The sequence below is a fragment of the Syngnathoides biaculeatus genome, chromosome 5 (assembly GCF_019802595.1).
Source record: "Syngnathoides biaculeatus isolate LvHL_M chromosome 5, ASM1980259v1, whole genome shotgun sequence".
Classification (NCBI taxonomy): Eukaryota; Metazoa; Chordata; class Actinopteri; order Syngnathiformes; family Syngnathidae; genus Syngnathoides; species Syngnathoides biaculeatus.
Window position 1 is genome coordinate 6,887,190 of NC_084644.1, and position 19,420 is coordinate 6,906,609.

Genomic DNA, 19,420 nt, shown 5'->3' on the forward strand with positions numbered 1-19,420 from the left:
ACACCTGTTTGTTTTGAGCTCTTTGTCTAATGAGTCCAGTTTGGCCCCGCACATTCCATCCTCTAATGTGTGAGTTGGAATTGGAGGAAATGGAGGGCTTGGCAAAACGAGTACGAGAATCGCAGCCAAATAAACTTTGCTTTATGACATTATCTCAATAGTGATGATGGTAACACATAAAATTGCAATAAATCATTAGCTGTTTTGACACGATTTCAGAAATGATCTCGGTGAAATACGACACAGATTGGCATTTATCCATCCATCCATTTTCTTAGCTGCTTATCCTCACAAGGGTCGCGGGGAGTGCTGCAGCCTATCCCAGTTGTCAACTGGCACGTGTAAACACATGTTCAGAAAGCACGGCTAATTGTTATTTTTCGCAGCACCGTGATGCATTCAAGGGCACAGTTGCTCTCAGTCAAGCGTGTCAAACTCCTTTTTTGGAGCGGGGCACAATCCAGTTCCGGATTCCTTTAAAGGGCCTTTAAGGCTGTGAAACAATATAAATGAATAAATGGATGATCATATCATTACAAACAGTATGCACACAAAAAAAAATACATATATCGATAGTGAACTTTGAAATGCAAAGTTAAGGAAAACATTTTGTTCAAATGTTTATTTATTTATTTGTTTGTTTGTTTATCCAACCATTTTCTTAGCCGCTTATCCTCACAAGGGTTGCGGGAGTGCTGAAGCCAATCCCAGCTGTCAACGGGCAGGAGGCGGGGTACACCCTGAACTGGTTTCCAGCCAATCGCAGGGCACATTGAGACAAAATGTCGCACTCACAATCACACGTAGGGGCAATTTAGAGTGCCCAATTAATGTTGCGTGTTTTTGGGATGTGGGAGGAAACTGGAGTGCCTGGAGAAAACTCATGCAGGCACGGGGAGATAATGCAAGCTCCACACAGACGGGTCTGAAATTGAACCCAGGACCTTAGAACTGTGAGGCCAACGCATTTCCACCTGTTCCACCTAACCAGAATGACATTTAAAAAAAAAAAATATATATATATATAAATATATATATATATATATATATGAGTGCAAATAACAATTCAAGATCTTACAACATATACACCACTGAATGCTATGTGTACTACTTACAATCTACTGTAATATCTGCCGATGGTGAAACTTCTCTTAGTTATGAAAGCTTTCCATTTCGAAGATGAGTGTGTTTAAACACCTCAGCGACATCTGAGTCCAACTATTTGGCTAATAAAGTATTTCATATTCCCTCACACCGCGCAAGCCATAACCTCGCGAATTTTCAAATCATTCAATTCCGAGTCTACATAAAATATATTTTGCTAGTTTGATCACAGGATTCGAACTATAGCAATAGCTTGAATATTGTAAAAAGAGTTCCATGATTGCTGGTTTTAGGGTTTTGGGAAGATATTGATCTTTGATACCTAATTTCAGTCAACAAACATATACCATTTCTCTGTTTGTGACTTTTTATTGCTTTTCTTTTTTTTTTGCGCATTTTTTTTATTCCCCACAGAAAGGAAAAATTAATGACTCACAGACAACAAGATGATAATCGATTGGGTGGAGCACGATTTTCACATTTGTCTCGAAGCCTTCCATTGCCCAGAATTTTCTTTTACGTAAGCTACTTTGCTATGTAATAGTTTTCAAAATTATGGCTTTTAGAAAAGTGAAGTCATTCTAACATTTGATATGAATATTGGTACTGCGTTCATTGGGAATAGAGAAAGCCATACATTAGTTTATTTCGTTATAGAATATTATGATTGCTGCTTGAACCCCACATTATTATAATTCCAACGTTTCCCAGAGGATATCATGTAAATGAATCTACTCCGAGAACAGTTGCTATCATAACTCTTTTTAAAGCAAAATTTTAACAATTGCTATCAGCCATATAAAAGTAAGTTTCTCTCGGCTTGCCCCTTTCGGGGTCGGCACAGCGTAACATCTCGGATGAATGCTCATATTTGTTTGGCACGGTTTTATAAAAATGTACTACCAGTATTACAAAAAAGACCTTGATTTGTTCACTGAGAAATGACGAGGGCGTGATAATAAGTGAAGTTGGGGGTAGCACAGGTGGAAATCTGAATTAATGTAATACAAAAAGGAAACAATGAATTTGCTAAATAACAATCATAGTGGCAACTTTGTCGATTATGTGGAAATATTTAATAACAATTTAGCTATTATGCTGCATGCAGATGGAATAAGTTGCCAACAAAGGTGAGGTCAGCCCCAAGTGTGAATGTTTTTAAATCCAGGTTGAAAACTCTTTTTTTTTTCCTCATGCTTTTTAGGATATATCCACATTTTCATCATATTGATTGCACTGTATGCGGTTTTGTCATTTTTCTAATATAGTGTTTGTCATTTTTATTGTTTTTATCCCGTTTTAAATGTTTCATCTCTTTGTTTTCAAATGCCTTTAATCTTGTAAAGCACATTGAGTTACCTTGTGTATGAAATGCGCTATACAAATAAATTTGCTTTGCTACAAGATCAGATAAATTGCAGTACACTGAATATGATCAGGGCGGCACGGTGCATCAGGTGGAAAGCGTTGGCCTCACTGTTCCGAGGTCCTGGGTTCCATCCCGAACCGCCTGTATGGAGTTTGCATGTACTCCCCGTGCCTGCGTGGGTTTCCTCCAGCTACTCCGGTTTCCTCCCACATCCTAAAAACATGCAACATTAATTGGGGGGCTATTACAGTCAGAGGCACCACTAATTCACTTCAGGCAGACATAGTCATTCAGACAGACGGTCCCCTGACAGCTATTAAGGTGTCTTTCAGCATATTTATTAGTTAATGGCTGACTTCCCCTCCTCTGCTCTTGTTTACTTTTTTTTTTTTTTGGACACTGAATGTGTTTGTGTTCTGAAATGTAGCTCACGAAGGCATGCAGCTTGTACTTTCCAGTGAGTTATACCTGCCATCGTCGGATTTATTTACTTAAGCGTTGCTGTTTGTGTGTAGGTGTGTGTGCGTCTTACAGAGGCTGTTTGCCCCGGCTTGTGGAGTCATTTGTCTTTCCTCTCTCCTGCTGCATGCCAGTAAAATGGTTCTGTTAGACCAAATTGCCGCAAGATTGTTCAAACTGCACACAAGCGCTATTAAAAATTAGTTCTTCCTGGCCAGCATTTCTCTCCTCCCGCCCTGGTCTATAAATAACAGTGCTTAAATAAAGAGGACGCGTACGTAGCGACTTTGAGGCATGTGCATTTATCTTTGTGGTGCTGCTGTTCACTGAGCACTTTTTCTGTAGTTTATGATGTAGCTTTTTGGCCCATCTTCTCAGCATGCGGCCCCCGTCTCCCCCACAGCGGCGCGCGTGCATTAATCTTATTGCTTGTTGTTGTTTAGTGCGTATCTGAATCTTTAATCACCGCCCCCGGGGTTGACCAATGCAGTTAGGAAGCGTGGCACTTGCCAATGATGTAACGGTTATCGCTGTTCACTTATCGTAGCTCCCAGATATCTCTTGTTCTATTTTTATTGCCTTTAAAAAAACTCTTGTTCTACGGCCACTTCACACCTAGACAGATTTTTGCTGCCATCTCTTACAAATCCCTACCTCAAATTACTGTCCCCCAGGATAATGATATGCCGACAGTCAAGCAGATACTTCTAAAACTGGGCATGCATCCATCTGTCGTCAGTCTGGGATCAAGCGTTTTTGTCTGTCTTATTTTTAATTAATTCAATTAATTAAAAATGGCACGTTTTTATCCGATAATTAGTCCACCGATCACTCACCTGAAATGGGCATTTGTACACCCCTAACAAGGTAGTCTCAATTAACCCGTCTCTCCCTCTGTGCATCCTGGCAGCACACCTCTTTATTGCCTCCGGAGCTGCACACGCTTAATGAAAAGAGAACTCCAAAGAGCAAGAAAGACGGCGGTGGAATTCAGACGCTCTCCAACGAATAAGAATGCCATAACAAGCGCTTGCTTATTGTGCTTACTGTTTTGTGTCGCGCGTGTGAATACGCTCAATATTGCACATGCTTTTTTTTTATTCTCGCCTTTCACCGCGGGTGATTGGCTAACAGTCGTCTCCAACCTGAAGTTGAAAAAAAATCAATAAATCATCACCTGGGGCCTGTCAAAATGCACGCACACACGGTACAAGCACAGGATCGACAGGAAGAGAGGCAGAGCAAAACAAACACTACCTGAGTCAAGGTTCCCCCCATAATAGAACGTTCCCACAGCAACTGACCCAAACAATGACGTGCTCCACCGAAAGGTCACCCAGCATTTGACTCCTTTCATAGCTCAAAGCGTCCCCCCCGGGGCGCTGAAGAGAACGATTTAGAAAAATACGAGCGAGTGGGGAGAAATGTGGAGAATTTATCAGTGCGGCGTGGCGAGCCGTGTGGAAACAAACAGTGAATTGACTCCGAATGTCATTAAACAGATTAAAAAGGCTATCGGGCAGAGCAGCTAAAGTGGCTATTGACTGCTCAATAAGCACTGCTGAGCGTGTCTGTCGATGTCTGTGCCTGGAGCCTTGCCTTTGTGTCCACAGGATCGCGCCGATTGATCTGGTTGCCGAGGAGATTCCAATGTGCGTTTGTGCGTTTGCATCGGGGAGCTTTTTTTTTCAGTTTTTTTTTCTTTTCTTTTCTTTGAAAAGCTCTTTTCAGCTTTTCATTCTTATTGCGTCTCATCTCTGTCTTTGTTTGTGTTAATTAGATGGCAGTGGAAGTACTGGAGGGTCTTTTGGAAGAAGACGATGAGGTTGTTCAGGTAAGTACATCATAATTTTCAGGGTGGACATTTTTTTTTACCTCAGCTACACAGTGAAGAAAATAAGTATTTGAACACCCTGCTATATTGCAAGTTCTTCCACTTGAAAATCTGGAGTGGTCTGAAATTTTCATCTTAGGTGCATGTCCACTGTGAGAGAAATCATCTGAAAAGAACAATCCAGAAATCTTTTTTTTAACAATTTATTTGTGTGATACAGCTGCAAATAAGTATTTGAACACCTGAAAAATCCAATGTTAATATTTGGTACAGTACCTTTTTTTGCAATTACAGAGGTCAAACATTTCCTGTAGTTGTTCACCAGGATTACAGACACTGCAGGAGGGATTTGGGCCCACTCCTCCACATAGATCTTCTCTAGATCAGGCAGGTTTCTGGGCTGTCGCTGAGAAACACGGAGTTTCAGCTCCTTCCAAAGATTTTCTGTTGGGTTTAGATCTGGAGACTGGCTAGGTCACGCCAGAACCTTGATATGCTTCTTACGGAGCCACTCCTTGATTTTCCTGGCTGTGTGCTTCGGGTCATTGTCATGTTGAAAGACTCAACCACAACCCATCTTTAGTGCTCTGACTGAGGGAAAGAGGTTGTTCCCCAAAATCTCACAATACATGACCGCGGTCATCCTCTCCTTAATACAGTGCAGTCGTCCTGTCCTATGTGCAGAAAAACACCTCCAAAGCATGATGCTACCCCTGCTTCACAGTAGGGATGGTGTTCTTGGGATGGAACTCATCATTCATCTTCCTCCAAACACGGTTAGTGGAATTATGACCAAAAAGTTCCATTTTGGTCTCATCTGACCACAAAACAAAAATGACAATCACAAAATGTCTCCTCTATATGATCCAAATTGTCATTGGCAAACTTAAGACGGGCCTTGACATGTGCTGGTTTAAGGTGGGGAACCTTCCGTGCCATGCAATACTTCAAACCATGACGTTTTAGTGTATTACCAACAGTCAACTTGGAAACGGTGGTCCCAGCTCTTTTCAGGACATTGACCAAGTTCTGTCGTGTAGTCCTGGGCTGATGCCTCACCTTTCTAAGGATCATTGAGAACCCACGAGTTGATATCTTGCATGGGGCTCCCCTCCGATTGAGATTGACTGTCATGTTTAGCTTCTTCAATTTTCTAATGATTGCTCCAACAGTGGACCTTTTTTCACCAAGCTGCCTGGCATTTTTTCTCCATAGCCCTTTCCAGCCGTGTGGAGTTGTACAATTTTGTCTCTGGTGTCTTTGTACACCTCTTTGGTCTTTGCCATGTTACAAGTTTGAGTCTTACTGATTGCATGGACTGGACATGTGTCTTTATGCAGCTAAAGACTTCACACAAGTGCATCTGATTCAGGATAATACATGGAGTGGAGGTAGACTTTTAAAGGCAGACTTCACAGGTCTTTGAGAGTCAGAATTCTACCTGATTCTACCTTCTACAGGTGCTCAAATACTTATTTGCAGCTGTATCACACAAATAAATCATTAAAAAATCATACATTGTGATTTATGGATTATTCTTTTTAGATTATCTCTCTCACAGTGGACATGCAGCTACAATGAAAATTTCAGACCCTCCATGATTTCCAAGTGAGAGAACTTGCACTATAGCAGGGTGTTCAGGTGTACTTATTTTCTTCACTGTACTTTCCCAGTTTCCCACTATGACTCCTACAACATTAACAAGGATCTACAAACCTTTCACTGAGGACTAATGATCCTAATATTTATTACTTCAAGTCTTGACTGTTTATTCAAATGTGCTGGCACTATTGGTAAACATGGCGGCATTCTCATTTGTAAGTCTTATTTTCGGTCTACATATATCAATCCACTCACACTGAAAAAGCAATTTGTGTTTGTTGAATGGCTACGACAAGAAAGTGCCAAAGGAAGTCGTGTTAGAGAGATGAAAAGCTATTCTCAATTTTCATATTTCTCTGTACACTGCATTATTCATACCCCTTATCAGAACATCTTTTGCATTTAAAAACGCCTGCTAACTTGCAGTTAGTTTGTCAAAATACCTGTCAAAATATTCATAGGGTTAAGAATTACAACGCACTTGACCTCCTTTATTTATTTATTATTTTTAAGCCTTGCGGAATTTTGCCGTTTTGAGACGGCAAGTACGATAAATCCCACCGCCCACTCTATACCAGAACAAACACTGCGTCTGGCTTTCGGTACCATTTCAACCGGGGGTGGAGCTCGGATGTTGAGCGAGCCAACCTTTGACTAATCCTGGCAAGATTTTCCCATTTGTTTGATCTGTTACAATCAATCCTGTCGAATTCAATCTGTATAGGGTGACACAAATTCAATTGTCCAGTGTCCAATGGATACAAGTACAAGGCAAAACAAACATATTAATATAGCACAGTTCATACACAAACTAAATTAAAACATTGAAAACAAAAAGCAAAAGACATTTCAAAACAGTAGAGAAAAATAAAAGACAGCTTGCTAAATTGACTAAATATGTACAGTGCAAGAAAGCTCATTTTGAAAATAAATAGTAACACTCAATCAGAAGCATGAGGAAAAAAAGGATAGTTTTTAACCTGGCGCTGACTTCACTTCTGTATTCCACTTGTGTGTAGCATGACAAAATGCTGCTTCGCAATGTTTGCTCTGCACTCTGCTCCACGCTCTCACCCGAGTGTGTAGATCTCAGAGTCCTGCTGGGTCTCTATTCCATTAGTATTTAATGTATTCAGAGCCTAAACATTTTAGTGATTTGCAGACCAGTAGCGAGCAGAACTTTAAAATCTATTTTATAGGTGACTGAGATCTAGGGTAGAGACTTTAGAATTAGAATAATACGTTCTGATCGCTTTGTTCCGGTCAGAACCTGAGCTGCAGGATTCTGGATGAGCTGCCCCTGTTTAATGCTGTTTTGGGGGAGGTCTAGTTGGAAGGCCATTACAATAGTCAAGTCGATTTGAGATAAAAGCATGGATGAGCTTGGAATATGCAACCCTTCTCTCTGGATATACTCTGTAGTTTGTAGAAGGCTGTTTTATTGATTGATTTGATATGACTGCTGAAAGTCAAATAGCATAATTTCCGGCCTACAAACCGCAACTTTTTTCTCACGCTTTCAACCCTGCGGTTTCTACAGTGATGCGGCTAATTTGTGCATTTTTTTTCCTAACGGTCACAAGGGGGCACTCAAGCGGAAAAGAGTGAGACCGGAATATATGTGCCGAGGAAGTGACTTTTACCGGCCACGTTTGTGCTGCGCTAGCGCGTTGCTGCTGTGTTACTGGCATGTCTCAATGATTTTTCCCCGTAAGTTTTTTTTTTGTTTGTTTTTTAACCGCCCCTTTCGGCGCCACGCTATCATTAGTGTTATCGCCGCGCTAGCATTAACTCTTTCTGTGTACCGTCTTTATAAATATTTCATGTTTCAATGTGGGTTTCAATGTGGGCACTTTTACACAGCTGTGGCGTGTTTACGTACCAAATGGTATCTCCTTTTCAAATGTACTGGGCGAGGCTTATAACCAGATGCGCTCTATAGGCTGGGAAGGGTTAGTATACGGTATATACGTATGATTTGGGACTTGCTTTTTAAAGACTCACTCCAGGTATTTACAAACAGCAATCCTACATCACTTAATTGTTTTTCTATCATATTTCAAGCAGTTTAGCACACAGACAAACCACCCACAGAGTAAACATTACCTTTGACAAAGGCAGCGATGGTTTTAGGAGACGCACCACTTGTGTTTTCAAGGCGAATCCAAATAGCAGTTTGCTTCACAAGCCAGGTGTTATTGACGGCTGTTTCCATCAGTTGTGCAAGCAACTGAGCAGATGTGTTTTTTGACAAGATTGCATGCTGGAATTCCAATCTCCTTGCCAAATAACGTGATGCTTGGAAAGAGGAAGAAGAAAAATTGGCGATGAAATCACGGTAGCGCAGCTGTAAAGCGTTGGCCTCACAATTCTGAGGACCGGGGTTGAAATCCTGCCCCCGCCTGTGTGGAGTTTGCATATTTTGCCCGTGCCTGCGTGGGTTTTCTCTGGGCATTCCGATTTCCTCCCATATCCCAAAATCATGCATTGATTGGAGACTAAAAATGGCCCTAAGGTGCGATTGTGAGTGCGACTGCTGTCTGTCTCCATATGCCCAACCAGTTCAGGGTATACCTTGCCTCCTGCCTGGTGACAGCTGGGACTGGCTCCAGCACTCCCGCGACCCTCATGAGGAGAAGCGGCTCAGAAAATGGATAGATGGATATATCCACGGGGTGAACTAATGTTTAGCAGCTTGCATATCTCCTCAATCACACTCTGATTCTGTAAGGCAGATGAGTCAAACTCGAGGCTTGTGGGCCAGATGTAGCCCCCCCGCCCCGCACATCCTTTTTATGTGGCCCATGGAAGCGAATCACGTGTGTGTACATCATGTGTCTTGGTAAAAATCTCTTTCAAACTTGCAAATTGTCTTTTCTTGTAGTAACTATGAGATTAGAAGATTTTTTTTAAGCAAACCACTTTAAAAACAAAAAGAATAGTTGAACAAAATGGTTTCCTTCACTTTGTCTTTCAAAGCTAATTGTCGATAATTTTTTCAAGTATACTCTCTGTAATATGGTTTCACAGTCTTAATGGGCCTCTAAGAGAAACCATAACTCTGGTGTGGCACATGACAAAAATGAATTTGACACCCTTGTTCCTCCCACAGCACTTCATCCTGCATGGTTTCCTTCTTGTCCTTGTCCAGTCCTATCTTGTCCTGTCCTTCCCTCACAAGGTGTAGCACTCCTGGCCCATACAACTTCCAAATTTTGTGTATTTTTGTCACTTGAGGAAAAATTCACATTTCTGAGGTGAAAGATATTTTGTTGCTGTCAAATGCCAAAAGGGGTCAAATTCACCTCAAACAGTACAAGGGTACAGTAAAGCAAAAAACGGAGAGGACACTTCAAACTGAATGATGAATTGCTTTACCCCCGTTATTGTGTGTGTGTCTGCAAAAAGAGATTTCTCCTTTTCGCGTAGTTTTATTTCCTGAGTCAGAAACCGCATGTTCATTACAGAGTGGTGTGAACGGCAGCATTTTGTATTTGAGGTGGTAGGAACTCTGTCGTCTCTCTGTGCTTGAAATTCCCACTGTGCGCAGTACAGAAAGCGAAGGTGCTCCACGGAGTGTCAAAGAGCACAAGTGTCTCTGGCACTCTCCCCCCTCGGGCTCAGCCTCTCACACAAACACACACACCCGTGCACAAAGCCTCAGCTGACAGATTGGGAGCAGTCATCAGGGGGCTGAACTTTAAAACTTACTATAGAGATTTAGCTGTGACACTGCCTGCGAGCGGGCATTTGGCCAAATGCAAATTGCACACTCTCCAGTTTTAATGGGCAGAAAGTGTTTAGTCAGAGTTTGTACTGCACTTGTTATATTTTCCCTTTCTAATGCATATATCCTGTCCTCTTGTGTCTTCTTTTATTTCTTTAAGCACAGTCGATAAGTTCGCTCCTGCCGTCTCATCGCTACTTCTGCGAGTTAGAAAGTTGGAGCCCTGCTCAGGCAAAGCCGCACAAGCGCCCGTTCCAGTTCCTCCGAGTTGATTTCTGATTCTATTGTTCTTCCCTAAGCGGTGGCGTATGGGAGTTGAGATGGGCCTTCACTTTGAAATGGCAGGCGTTTTGATTGACAGAAATGGCGTTTATTTAATTAAATTATGTGTGCCTCTCTGTCTTGGGTTGTTGAAGGGTAAAGGAGAGTCTCTGAAGTTCTTAATTAGAAAGCGCGCTTGGCTGCATTCTTAATTTCTGGTTGAGGTTTTTTTTTTAATCTTTATTTTATGCAAACTTTTCAGACGACCCTCTGTAAAGTACTTTATATATATATATATATATATATATATATATATATATACACACACACACACTATATTCATGGGTGTGTGTGTGTATATATACATCCATCCATCCATTTTCTTTGCTGCTTATCCTCACATGGCTGGAGCCTATCCCAGCAAGCAGGCAGGAGGCGGGGTTCACCCTGAACTGTTTGCCAGCCAATCACGGGGCACATAGAGACAAATAGTCACACTCACAATCATACCTAGGGGCTATATATATATATATATATATATATATATATATATATATAATTTGTGTGTGTGTGGTTGACTGGCTATTATTCCTTCAAATTATTACACTTTTTTCTGATAAATATGCAAGATGTATTTAAATTTGTAATGCCCTGAAGTTCTGACAAAAAAAAAAATGCTGAAAAAGTACACAAAATGTCCAAGATTGCCCCACAATTGTCGCGAGATTTCAGCACAGTTTTTGCGTTTCCCGCTCAGTCCTAATCTATCAATAAGTTTTCTTTTACTTTTTTAAAATTTTATTTTTTTGACAATACCACCTAAAGGAATGGCTAAGGGCAAATATACGATGACGACTGTAAAAGCAATAATGGAACACATTATTAGAACCATAACTTAGCTACGTGATTCTCGCTGCTCAGTACAAAACAATTGGTAGGCATCAGTAATTAAAAGTTATTTTTATTTTATTTTAAAACGGGAAAAGTTGTTTCAAAATTGGAACAATTTGGAAGTTGAGTTGGGTTTCGGGAGAGACTGTTTGGCTTTTCTTTCTCAGGAAACGTCTCTTTGATTGGAAATGAAATCCTGCTGTTGGTGCAATCACGAGCGCCTTGCAAACACTATTTATCCAGCACGGCTGATGTTCTAGTGAATGTGGCTGCGGGGGGGCAGCTTCCCACTTGGAATATTTAGCAGCATTTCTGAATGTAGCGCGGCACAGCTTGATGCGTTTGTTCGAAAAGTGGTCGAGGGGCCCCGCACCGCTCCCTTTGCCCTCGATGAATAATGCCAATGTTTGTCTTCTGATGCTGAAAGAGAGGTGGGCGTTGAGCTTTGGCCTCACACGAGTGAGTCACGCACACCTCCTAGTTCATAAAGAGAAGTACTTGATGATGTTCAAAAGGTGGGAGAACCCATGATCCGGTACATGTTATTATATACACAAAGTTTCCTCTCCAAGAATATACCTGCTTTGCATTGTAACGAGTTTGTTCCATTATCAGCCCCGTCAATCCCATTGCCACAGGGCTTGAGTGGGGGCTTCTGATTTTTATTTTTATTTGAAACTGCTTCCGCTACATTGTCACCGAAGTTTTGCAGTGGCTGATTCTGATTGGTAATCACAGTAACTTCAGACATAATCCTATTTCCCCACAGTAAAGATAGTGTCACGACACAGTGCGACACTATGTATTATTATTCACTCCATTATGTCAGCTTCCCAGATTTTTGCTGAAGTATAACAAAAGGCAATATGTCTTCTTCCTCCACCCTACCACCTATTTTTTTTTTTTTTTTTTTGGGCAGTGAAAGTTTCTGCTTGATTAAGTCAACTGAAAATGGGAGAGTAATTACTGCAGAAGCTGTTTACTGGATCTAAAAGGGGGACCTTTGAGAATACATTGGATTTGTAGATGTCAGTCTTTTTAATATTAGAGAACGTCCTTTGTGAGTGCAAGGCAGCTCGTGCTCATATTTGGAACTTTTTCAAATTTTATGTTTATAATAGGACATTCACTCTCAATATGGGACAATTTATTTTATCTTTGATATAACTATGATTATCTTAGCCCACAGGTGTCAAACTCGAGGCCCGGGGGCCAAATTTGGCCCGCCACATCATTTTATGTGGCCTGGAAAGGCAAATACTGTAAAGCCTCGGTTCTCGAACGTACCCATTTTCAAACAAATCGGTTTTGAATCAAAATTTCAAGATTTTTTTTTTTTTTTTTTTTTTTGCTCATGTTTTCGAACGAAAACCGGTACTCAAACGCCCCTGAAAAAAACCTGGAAATAACATATTGTGTGCGGCCAGACCAGCTGACCCATGATGCGGTTTGTTGTGAATTCCCACGCCGCCGAAAAAACATGGAAATAACATAATGCGTGCGACGCAAATATAATGCTTTTGACGCAAGCAGCTGACGCACCCACGACGCGCTTTGTTATTTTCAATTCGAACGCCCCCCCCCGAAAAACCCGGAAATAACATAATGCACGCGGCGCAAGCAGCTGACCCACCCACGACACGTTTTGTTATTGTCTATTCGAACGCACCCTGAAAAAAAAAAAAACGTAAATGACATAACGCGGCAAAATCAGCGCACTTTTGTTATTCTGTATAACGCAGCCTCTGTACACAGACGTGGGTCCCTGTAGTGACTGTTGTTTTTCTTCTTTTCGAGGACTACCGTTTTAACCCCCAACCATGGCTCCAAAGAAGGCAAGTTGCTTGTTTAAAGTTATTCTGCACTTTTGTTCATACAAAAAGTTTACTAGGCTGGGGGCCGAGTCGCTAGAGATACGGCGCTCCCAGCCTAGCGTACTCTACTACTAAAGCATACATTTTAAGCAAAAAATCAATATATTGCTTAATTCATTTTATTATATAAAGTATTTAAACTATACATGTATTTCTACTATGCAGTCTATTATTTGGAAAAGCTTTTAAAAATGCTTGAAAAAGCCAATTTTTTTGGCTCTAAACGCATTATTTCTTTTTCCATTCATTGTCATGGGAAACATCGATTCGGTTTTCAAACAAATCACTTCTCGAACTGTTTTCTGGAACGGATTGTGGTTGAGAACAGAGGCATCACTGTAATATGCGCCAACTTCCATGATTCTTGCTAAAATCTGTACCAAAATTTTATGTATAAATATGATGATATAAGGTGATTCAATATCTGTATGGTTTTACAGTCATAATGGCCCTAGCCACCAAAACCGTAGCTACCTTGTGGCCCACGATAAATATGACTTTGACACCTCTGTCATCGTCAATATCATGCAAAAAAAATGTTAATTGAATTTGACCTTATTGCAACTTGATATTTTCAATCTGTTATGGTACAAATCATTAATACGCTGACAACATTTCGGTTTGACATTGCATTCATTAATCTAGAATGTATTGTCATGTGCAAAAAGCAAAATAGTATTATTCATTGAAGTGGATTGAAAGACACCAGAAAATATACATTGTGCAAGTATTAAAACCAAATTATCAGTGTGCTTAAAGAGTGTGTAATGTTGTCCAAGATTGAACAGAAACATGTTTATGAATGAGTACGTTTTTATTGATTCCTTCAGTAAACTGTTGGTGACCTTCAGGCAAAGTCCAAAGAAATAAACCCACCCTGACCTTAATATTGTCATATTATCCATCTAAAACTAGGAAGAAAAACACTCACGCTCCGAATATTTAGCAATCATAACATACAACGATTGTAATTTTATTCGTTGATGAATGAGCGGAATAGATAGTTAGCTGGCTGAGTACCTTAATTTTCATTTTATAAGCTGCGCCTTTTTTCACACGCTTTCAACTCTCCGGTTTATGTGGTGATTTGGCTAATTTGTGCATGTTTCTAACTCCCGCAAGTGAGCACTTGAGCGGAAATGGTAAGAGTGAGACCAGAGGAATATATGTGTCGAGGAAGTGACTTTTACCGGTCTGGCCCTGTCAGTGCTGCACTAGCGTGTTACTGCCTTGTCTCAGTGATTTTTACCGCCAGGTTTTGTTTTTGTTTTTAACCGGCCCTATTAGCGCCACGCTAGCGTTAAACTCTCTGTACTGTCTTTCTTTGTAAATATTTTGTGTTTCAATGTGGGGACTTCCGGCTTTTACACAGCTGCGGCGTATGTATATACCAAATGGTATTTCCTTTACAAATGTACTGGGTGAGGCTTATAACCAGGTGGACTCTGTAGACTGGGAATTACGGTAGTCGGTGGATCATTGCCGGCCAGAGCCACGGCTGATCCTGTGCTTGTCAGAGTGACCTTGGACAAGATGTGTGTTCTGTAATTGCTCCTCATCAATTGCTTGAAACCATTTAAGTGCCATGAAACTGAAGGGACACCTTTAAGCGCAGTCCAAGCTTGTTGAATTTATGCTACGCGCAGACCGTTTAGTATTATTCCTTTGTCTTCCATTCATTACAAATGCGTTAGTGTTGGGTTTATTTTCAGGTGGCCCGAGTAAAATACACTGGTTTTATTATTCTAAATTTGAAAAGGCTTGCAAATTGCTTGTGATTTGCACCTAGAGTGCTACAGTATCATACAACATTCAATAATTGACAACATACTGTAATGCTACGGGTAAGTGCTCGCATCCACACTTCAGTAAATTGGCGTTGCACAGACTGGAGTGTTGCTGTGTGTGCCTTTTTAAGTGCTACAGTGTGTGGATGTAAAGTGGAATTAAAAAAAAAAAAAAAAAAGAAAACATGCACCGATGGATATTAGTAGTGTAAATAAGTAGATGAAAGGCAACACCTAGCCATTTCACCAAATCACTATGAAAGTGGTTTGATGTGGTAACAAGGTTATTTATTTTATTTATTTTTTTTTTTTTTAACAATTTAATACATCCGCAAACATTGTAATTGAAAAGTATTGTTGCCATAAAAGCGGGATTGTGCCAGAAAATTGCAGGTGGCGTCAACGGAAAGGGCTTATCTTGGCTCCGCGTAAAGACGACAATCGCGCTTTAAATGCAGCGCCGCGTTTTGGAAACATTTTCTGCTGATGTCGTCGTCTTTGTGCTCTCGTGATTAGCCTACAGTGAATGCCTCTCATTATTAGCCGCGTTATGTATATTTGTACAGTCAACAGCGATAGGAAATGATGGCATTTTTCCAGGGACTCGATGCCTGAGGGTGTGGGATCATACATCCTTGTTTTACATTCTACTCTATATCAAGTTAGTTGTCCACCTGTAATTTAATATCGTGGTGCCTGTATAAAAATATTTTTTTAATAAAAGCAAAAATGTATGGCACTATGAACTTCATTTTCATGTTGGTGGCACAGTGGCTTGAAATGTGCAGAATATTGTCATTTCCATGGTAACCACAGGCATCAGCTGCAATACACACACGCAAAAATAATGTTAAAACAACCATTGGTGGAAAAGGAAATCAATTCATATTTTTACATTGTTTTCACGCAGCTATCTTATGAACGTCCTGAAACGGCCTAAATAAAACGGAGTGCAAAGTTCCTCGTCTGTTTTGGGAAAAGAAAGTGTAATAGTTATTGGAAATTACAGATTAGAAACAAATAAAATCGTATTTTGCCTCGAGCAAAGTCTGGCTTGTGTTCAACATCAGATTTTCAATACAGAACAGAAGAAATCCATTTGCATTGTAATGCATTTTTGTTCCATTAATTCATAGCGTTTGCACCGTTTGTAGAGGTACGGAAGTAGGATCGGCAAAACTATGTGGCCGCAACGAGCATTGGAATTCATGCAACATTTCGAAATAATTAAATTGTGATGTGTATTTGCATGACTGCACACTAAGTTGCGAGTGGAGTTTTCTTTTCGAAGGTTATTGAGGTCTCCCCCTGTTTTCTAAAATAAACAGTTTCTCCTCTTCTTTCGGTTAGGTGTGGTATCTCTCCGGCTGGGTTTGCTACCTGCAGTTGGAGCGAGCCAAAGAGCAGCAGGAAAAAGAGGGGAGAACACTCACCGAGGAGGAGAACGAGGAGAGGTCAGCGCTGAAGGAGGCGGCCAGATTGCATTTGACCAGTGCTAAAAAGGTAACTCCTTAAATATGCCAACTAGCTGCTTATTTTGGAAGCAGTACTATGGGGCTGTGACTCATAAATACCATAATGTTCGAATGGAAACCCAGACACTATTCTGTCAGAGTGGAATATGTTGCAACACCATTATCATGCTTCCTAGTTTCGATACTATAACCTTGGGGGGGGGTGGATTAGGGCTCTTCTTGCAGTCCAGCGTTGGTCCCTTTTAGCCTAATGGACCTGGCACCTGACCTAGCAGAACATTATTTTTAGACACGGCATTGAAAAAGTTCAGAATATGTCAGGACGTCTTTTATCTCCATTTCCATGACAATTACTGACAAGTGAATTAGATTCTCTCGGGTCTTGTTTAACAGTGTGAGCACATTTGTATGCTGTAGTTATTTTGGAATATAAAATTGTGGGGAAAAAAAATCAACGAGAAATCTAGATATACATTTTCTATAAGCAAACAAATTAACTGGCAGTCACTCTGATTTGACAGCCTGCGTGCCATCGCAGTCGCAAATCTGAACAGTCGAGCATGAAAAATCACGCGCGTTAAGTTTGTTACGAGTAGCAATACATAGATATTGAAAGATGTCGCTTATTTTCTGTCGTCTTGACCAATGTTCCCGCTAAGCTGCGCACTTGTCGCGCACACTCAGCGCAGATGAAAACCGATCCAGCGCAGTGAACCATAGCCTGGTGTCTTTTTTTTTTTTTTTTTTTTTTAAACACGGAAGCTCTTCTGCTCAGCCTACTTCTACTTCCTAGTTTACCTGACACCACCTCCCTCCGCTCTTAAAGGGGTACACTCATAATTACACACAACACACTCCCGCAACTTTATATCTGCGGGCATGACTGACCACACTCGTACATTTTTCTATAGAATAGACTGTAGAATAGAATAAACTAATAAAAAACTAAACGAAACCAATAAAAAATAAAATTAAATAACTAATAGAATGTTTGTTTTCTAAAACTCACCAACTATTACACAGTAGATCTTTTTACAATGGTCTCCTAGTCACATGCTATATTAATAACAATATCATTCTGAGTGAGATGTTTCATAGTTACTGTGATATCCTCCCAGTTTTTGTTTTCACAACTTTCCCCGGCTACAATTTTACATCAAGCAAGACCTCCTTGCCTTTCCCTATGACATCAATTTGTGGCTAGCTGTAGGCTAACAAATTAGTCTAACCTCCAGGAGTGCATGAGAGGCAGAATGAAGTGATGTTTAGCAGACAAAAATGTTTCATGATAGAGTGAAGAAATAGGATAACTGTTTAACTGTTTATTACATTTTTAAAAAGAGTTTTGAAAATCCATTGTTAATATGAATTGTCACACAAGTGCAAAATACTTTTGACATTGGACTTAGAAAAACACAGTGATTCTGGACCAGCCCCAATCATTGCGTGTATGCTACCCCAGCACAACGCCTCCCGTCGTGCCTTGCTGCACAATGAGATGACATCTCGGTGCTTCCAGTATAAGAGAGATGGCGAAGGGGTTTCAGATTGACACAAGCAAGTACCGTATTTCCCACACTCTAAGGCATACCTTCAATGAATGGCCTATCTGAAAACTTTTTTCATATATAAGGCGCACCTTGTTATAAGGCGCTTAGAATAGACGCTACAGTAGAGGCTGGGGTTACGTTATGCATCCATTAGATGGAGCTGCACTAAAGGCTCAATATTGATCCACATATAAGGCGCACTGGATTATAAGGCGGCTTTTGAGGAAAATTAATGGCTTTTAGGTGCACCTTATAAGTGGGGAAAATACAATTTATTTGTTGTACATGGAAAGCAGAATGGATAAATTGTAGCCCAACATTATTGCTGTGTGCCACTGTCCTGAAACCTGGGACACAACACAAATGGGCTCCCTTGAATTCATTTTTTTTTTTTTTAAATAAAGAAAAAGGGGGAAAATATGCTCCCTACTCGGCCTGAAGTACACCTCAAAGCGGTCTCCATGAGCTGTAGCTCATAGATGAGCCTAAACTCCCTCAGATCTCGCCATGACATTAGAATTGGATATCGTCATTTTCTCTCTCCCCCCGCTGCTCTTCTTTTCCTTCATTATTGTAAGTAATGGCAGGGCTTTTCTGCGGTAACGATGGCAAAAACGTAGAGGCGAGCTGCAGCCTCCCTTAACCGTACAAACCAGCGGGAAAAGGCACGAGTTTACTTTATTTTACGATTCATTTGCTTTGCAAGGAGCGCCAAATACGGGCAAGCTCGTGCCCTTCGTGTTGTTGTCCTGTTGTCGTCTGTTTGCGTCTCAAAAACCTTGTGCAGTATAATTGGCTTCGGAAAAAAGGTTAACTGCTTTAAAACGCACAATCAATAGAGCACTTTTAGTAAGCATGTACTTTATACCAGCTGTCAACGCTGAGGTACCACCATAACTTATGATATGCAGACACACACGACGCAGGTTTTCATCTCGGATTCTATCCCAAAAAAAGTGATGATAGTGAGGCGAGTGGATGGGTGGAGAGGACAAGAATAAAACCAGCGATAGGCGGGAACCAGTAAGGGGGATGAAATAGGAAACGAATAGATTGAATGCCAGGTAGATCTGCGAGTGTGGGTTTGTGAGTGAAATTGAGTCGAAGTGTGGATGGTGCATACCGGCGCACGTAAAATCAATCGTAAACCCAACGTGAAATGGAAATTGAGTCTCAGTCAGATAGAGCTAAGATTCAGGTAGGATCTGCCGTATTCACCGAGGACAATGGAATAGATGAATATATAGTTGTGTGTGTGTGTGTGTGTGTGTGTGTGTGTGTGTGCGCAATATGCACAAAAAAGAAAGAGGGCAAATGGAGGTCAAAAGCTTTACTATTTGATGTGGCAGGAAGGGATCTCATGAGCAAGGATATGGTGGGAAGGGTTGGCCCAAGGTGTGTGCATATCATGAAACTTTAATGACTTTCTACGCCCGAAATGTGACTGGAGGACTAAACTAGATGCATGTGCACATTCTCACCCTTGC

General features: G+C 40.8%; 1 protein-coding gene across 1 annotated transcript in view; it reads left to right on the forward strand.

Annotated features, from left to right (window-relative positions):
- Nucleotides 1-19,420, forward strand: part of si:dkey-12j5.1 (uncharacterized) — a 36,711-nt gene that overhangs the window by 9,408 nt on the left and 7,883 nt on the right. Inside the window, exons 9-10 of the mRNA XM_061820507.1 lie at nucleotides 4,713-4,766; nucleotides 16,259-16,411. Coding sequence (XP_061676491.1) covers nucleotides 4,713-4,766; nucleotides 16,259-16,411 — 207 coding nt within the window. The remainder of the gene's footprint in view (nucleotides 1-4,712; nucleotides 4,767-16,258; nucleotides 16,412-19,420) is intronic.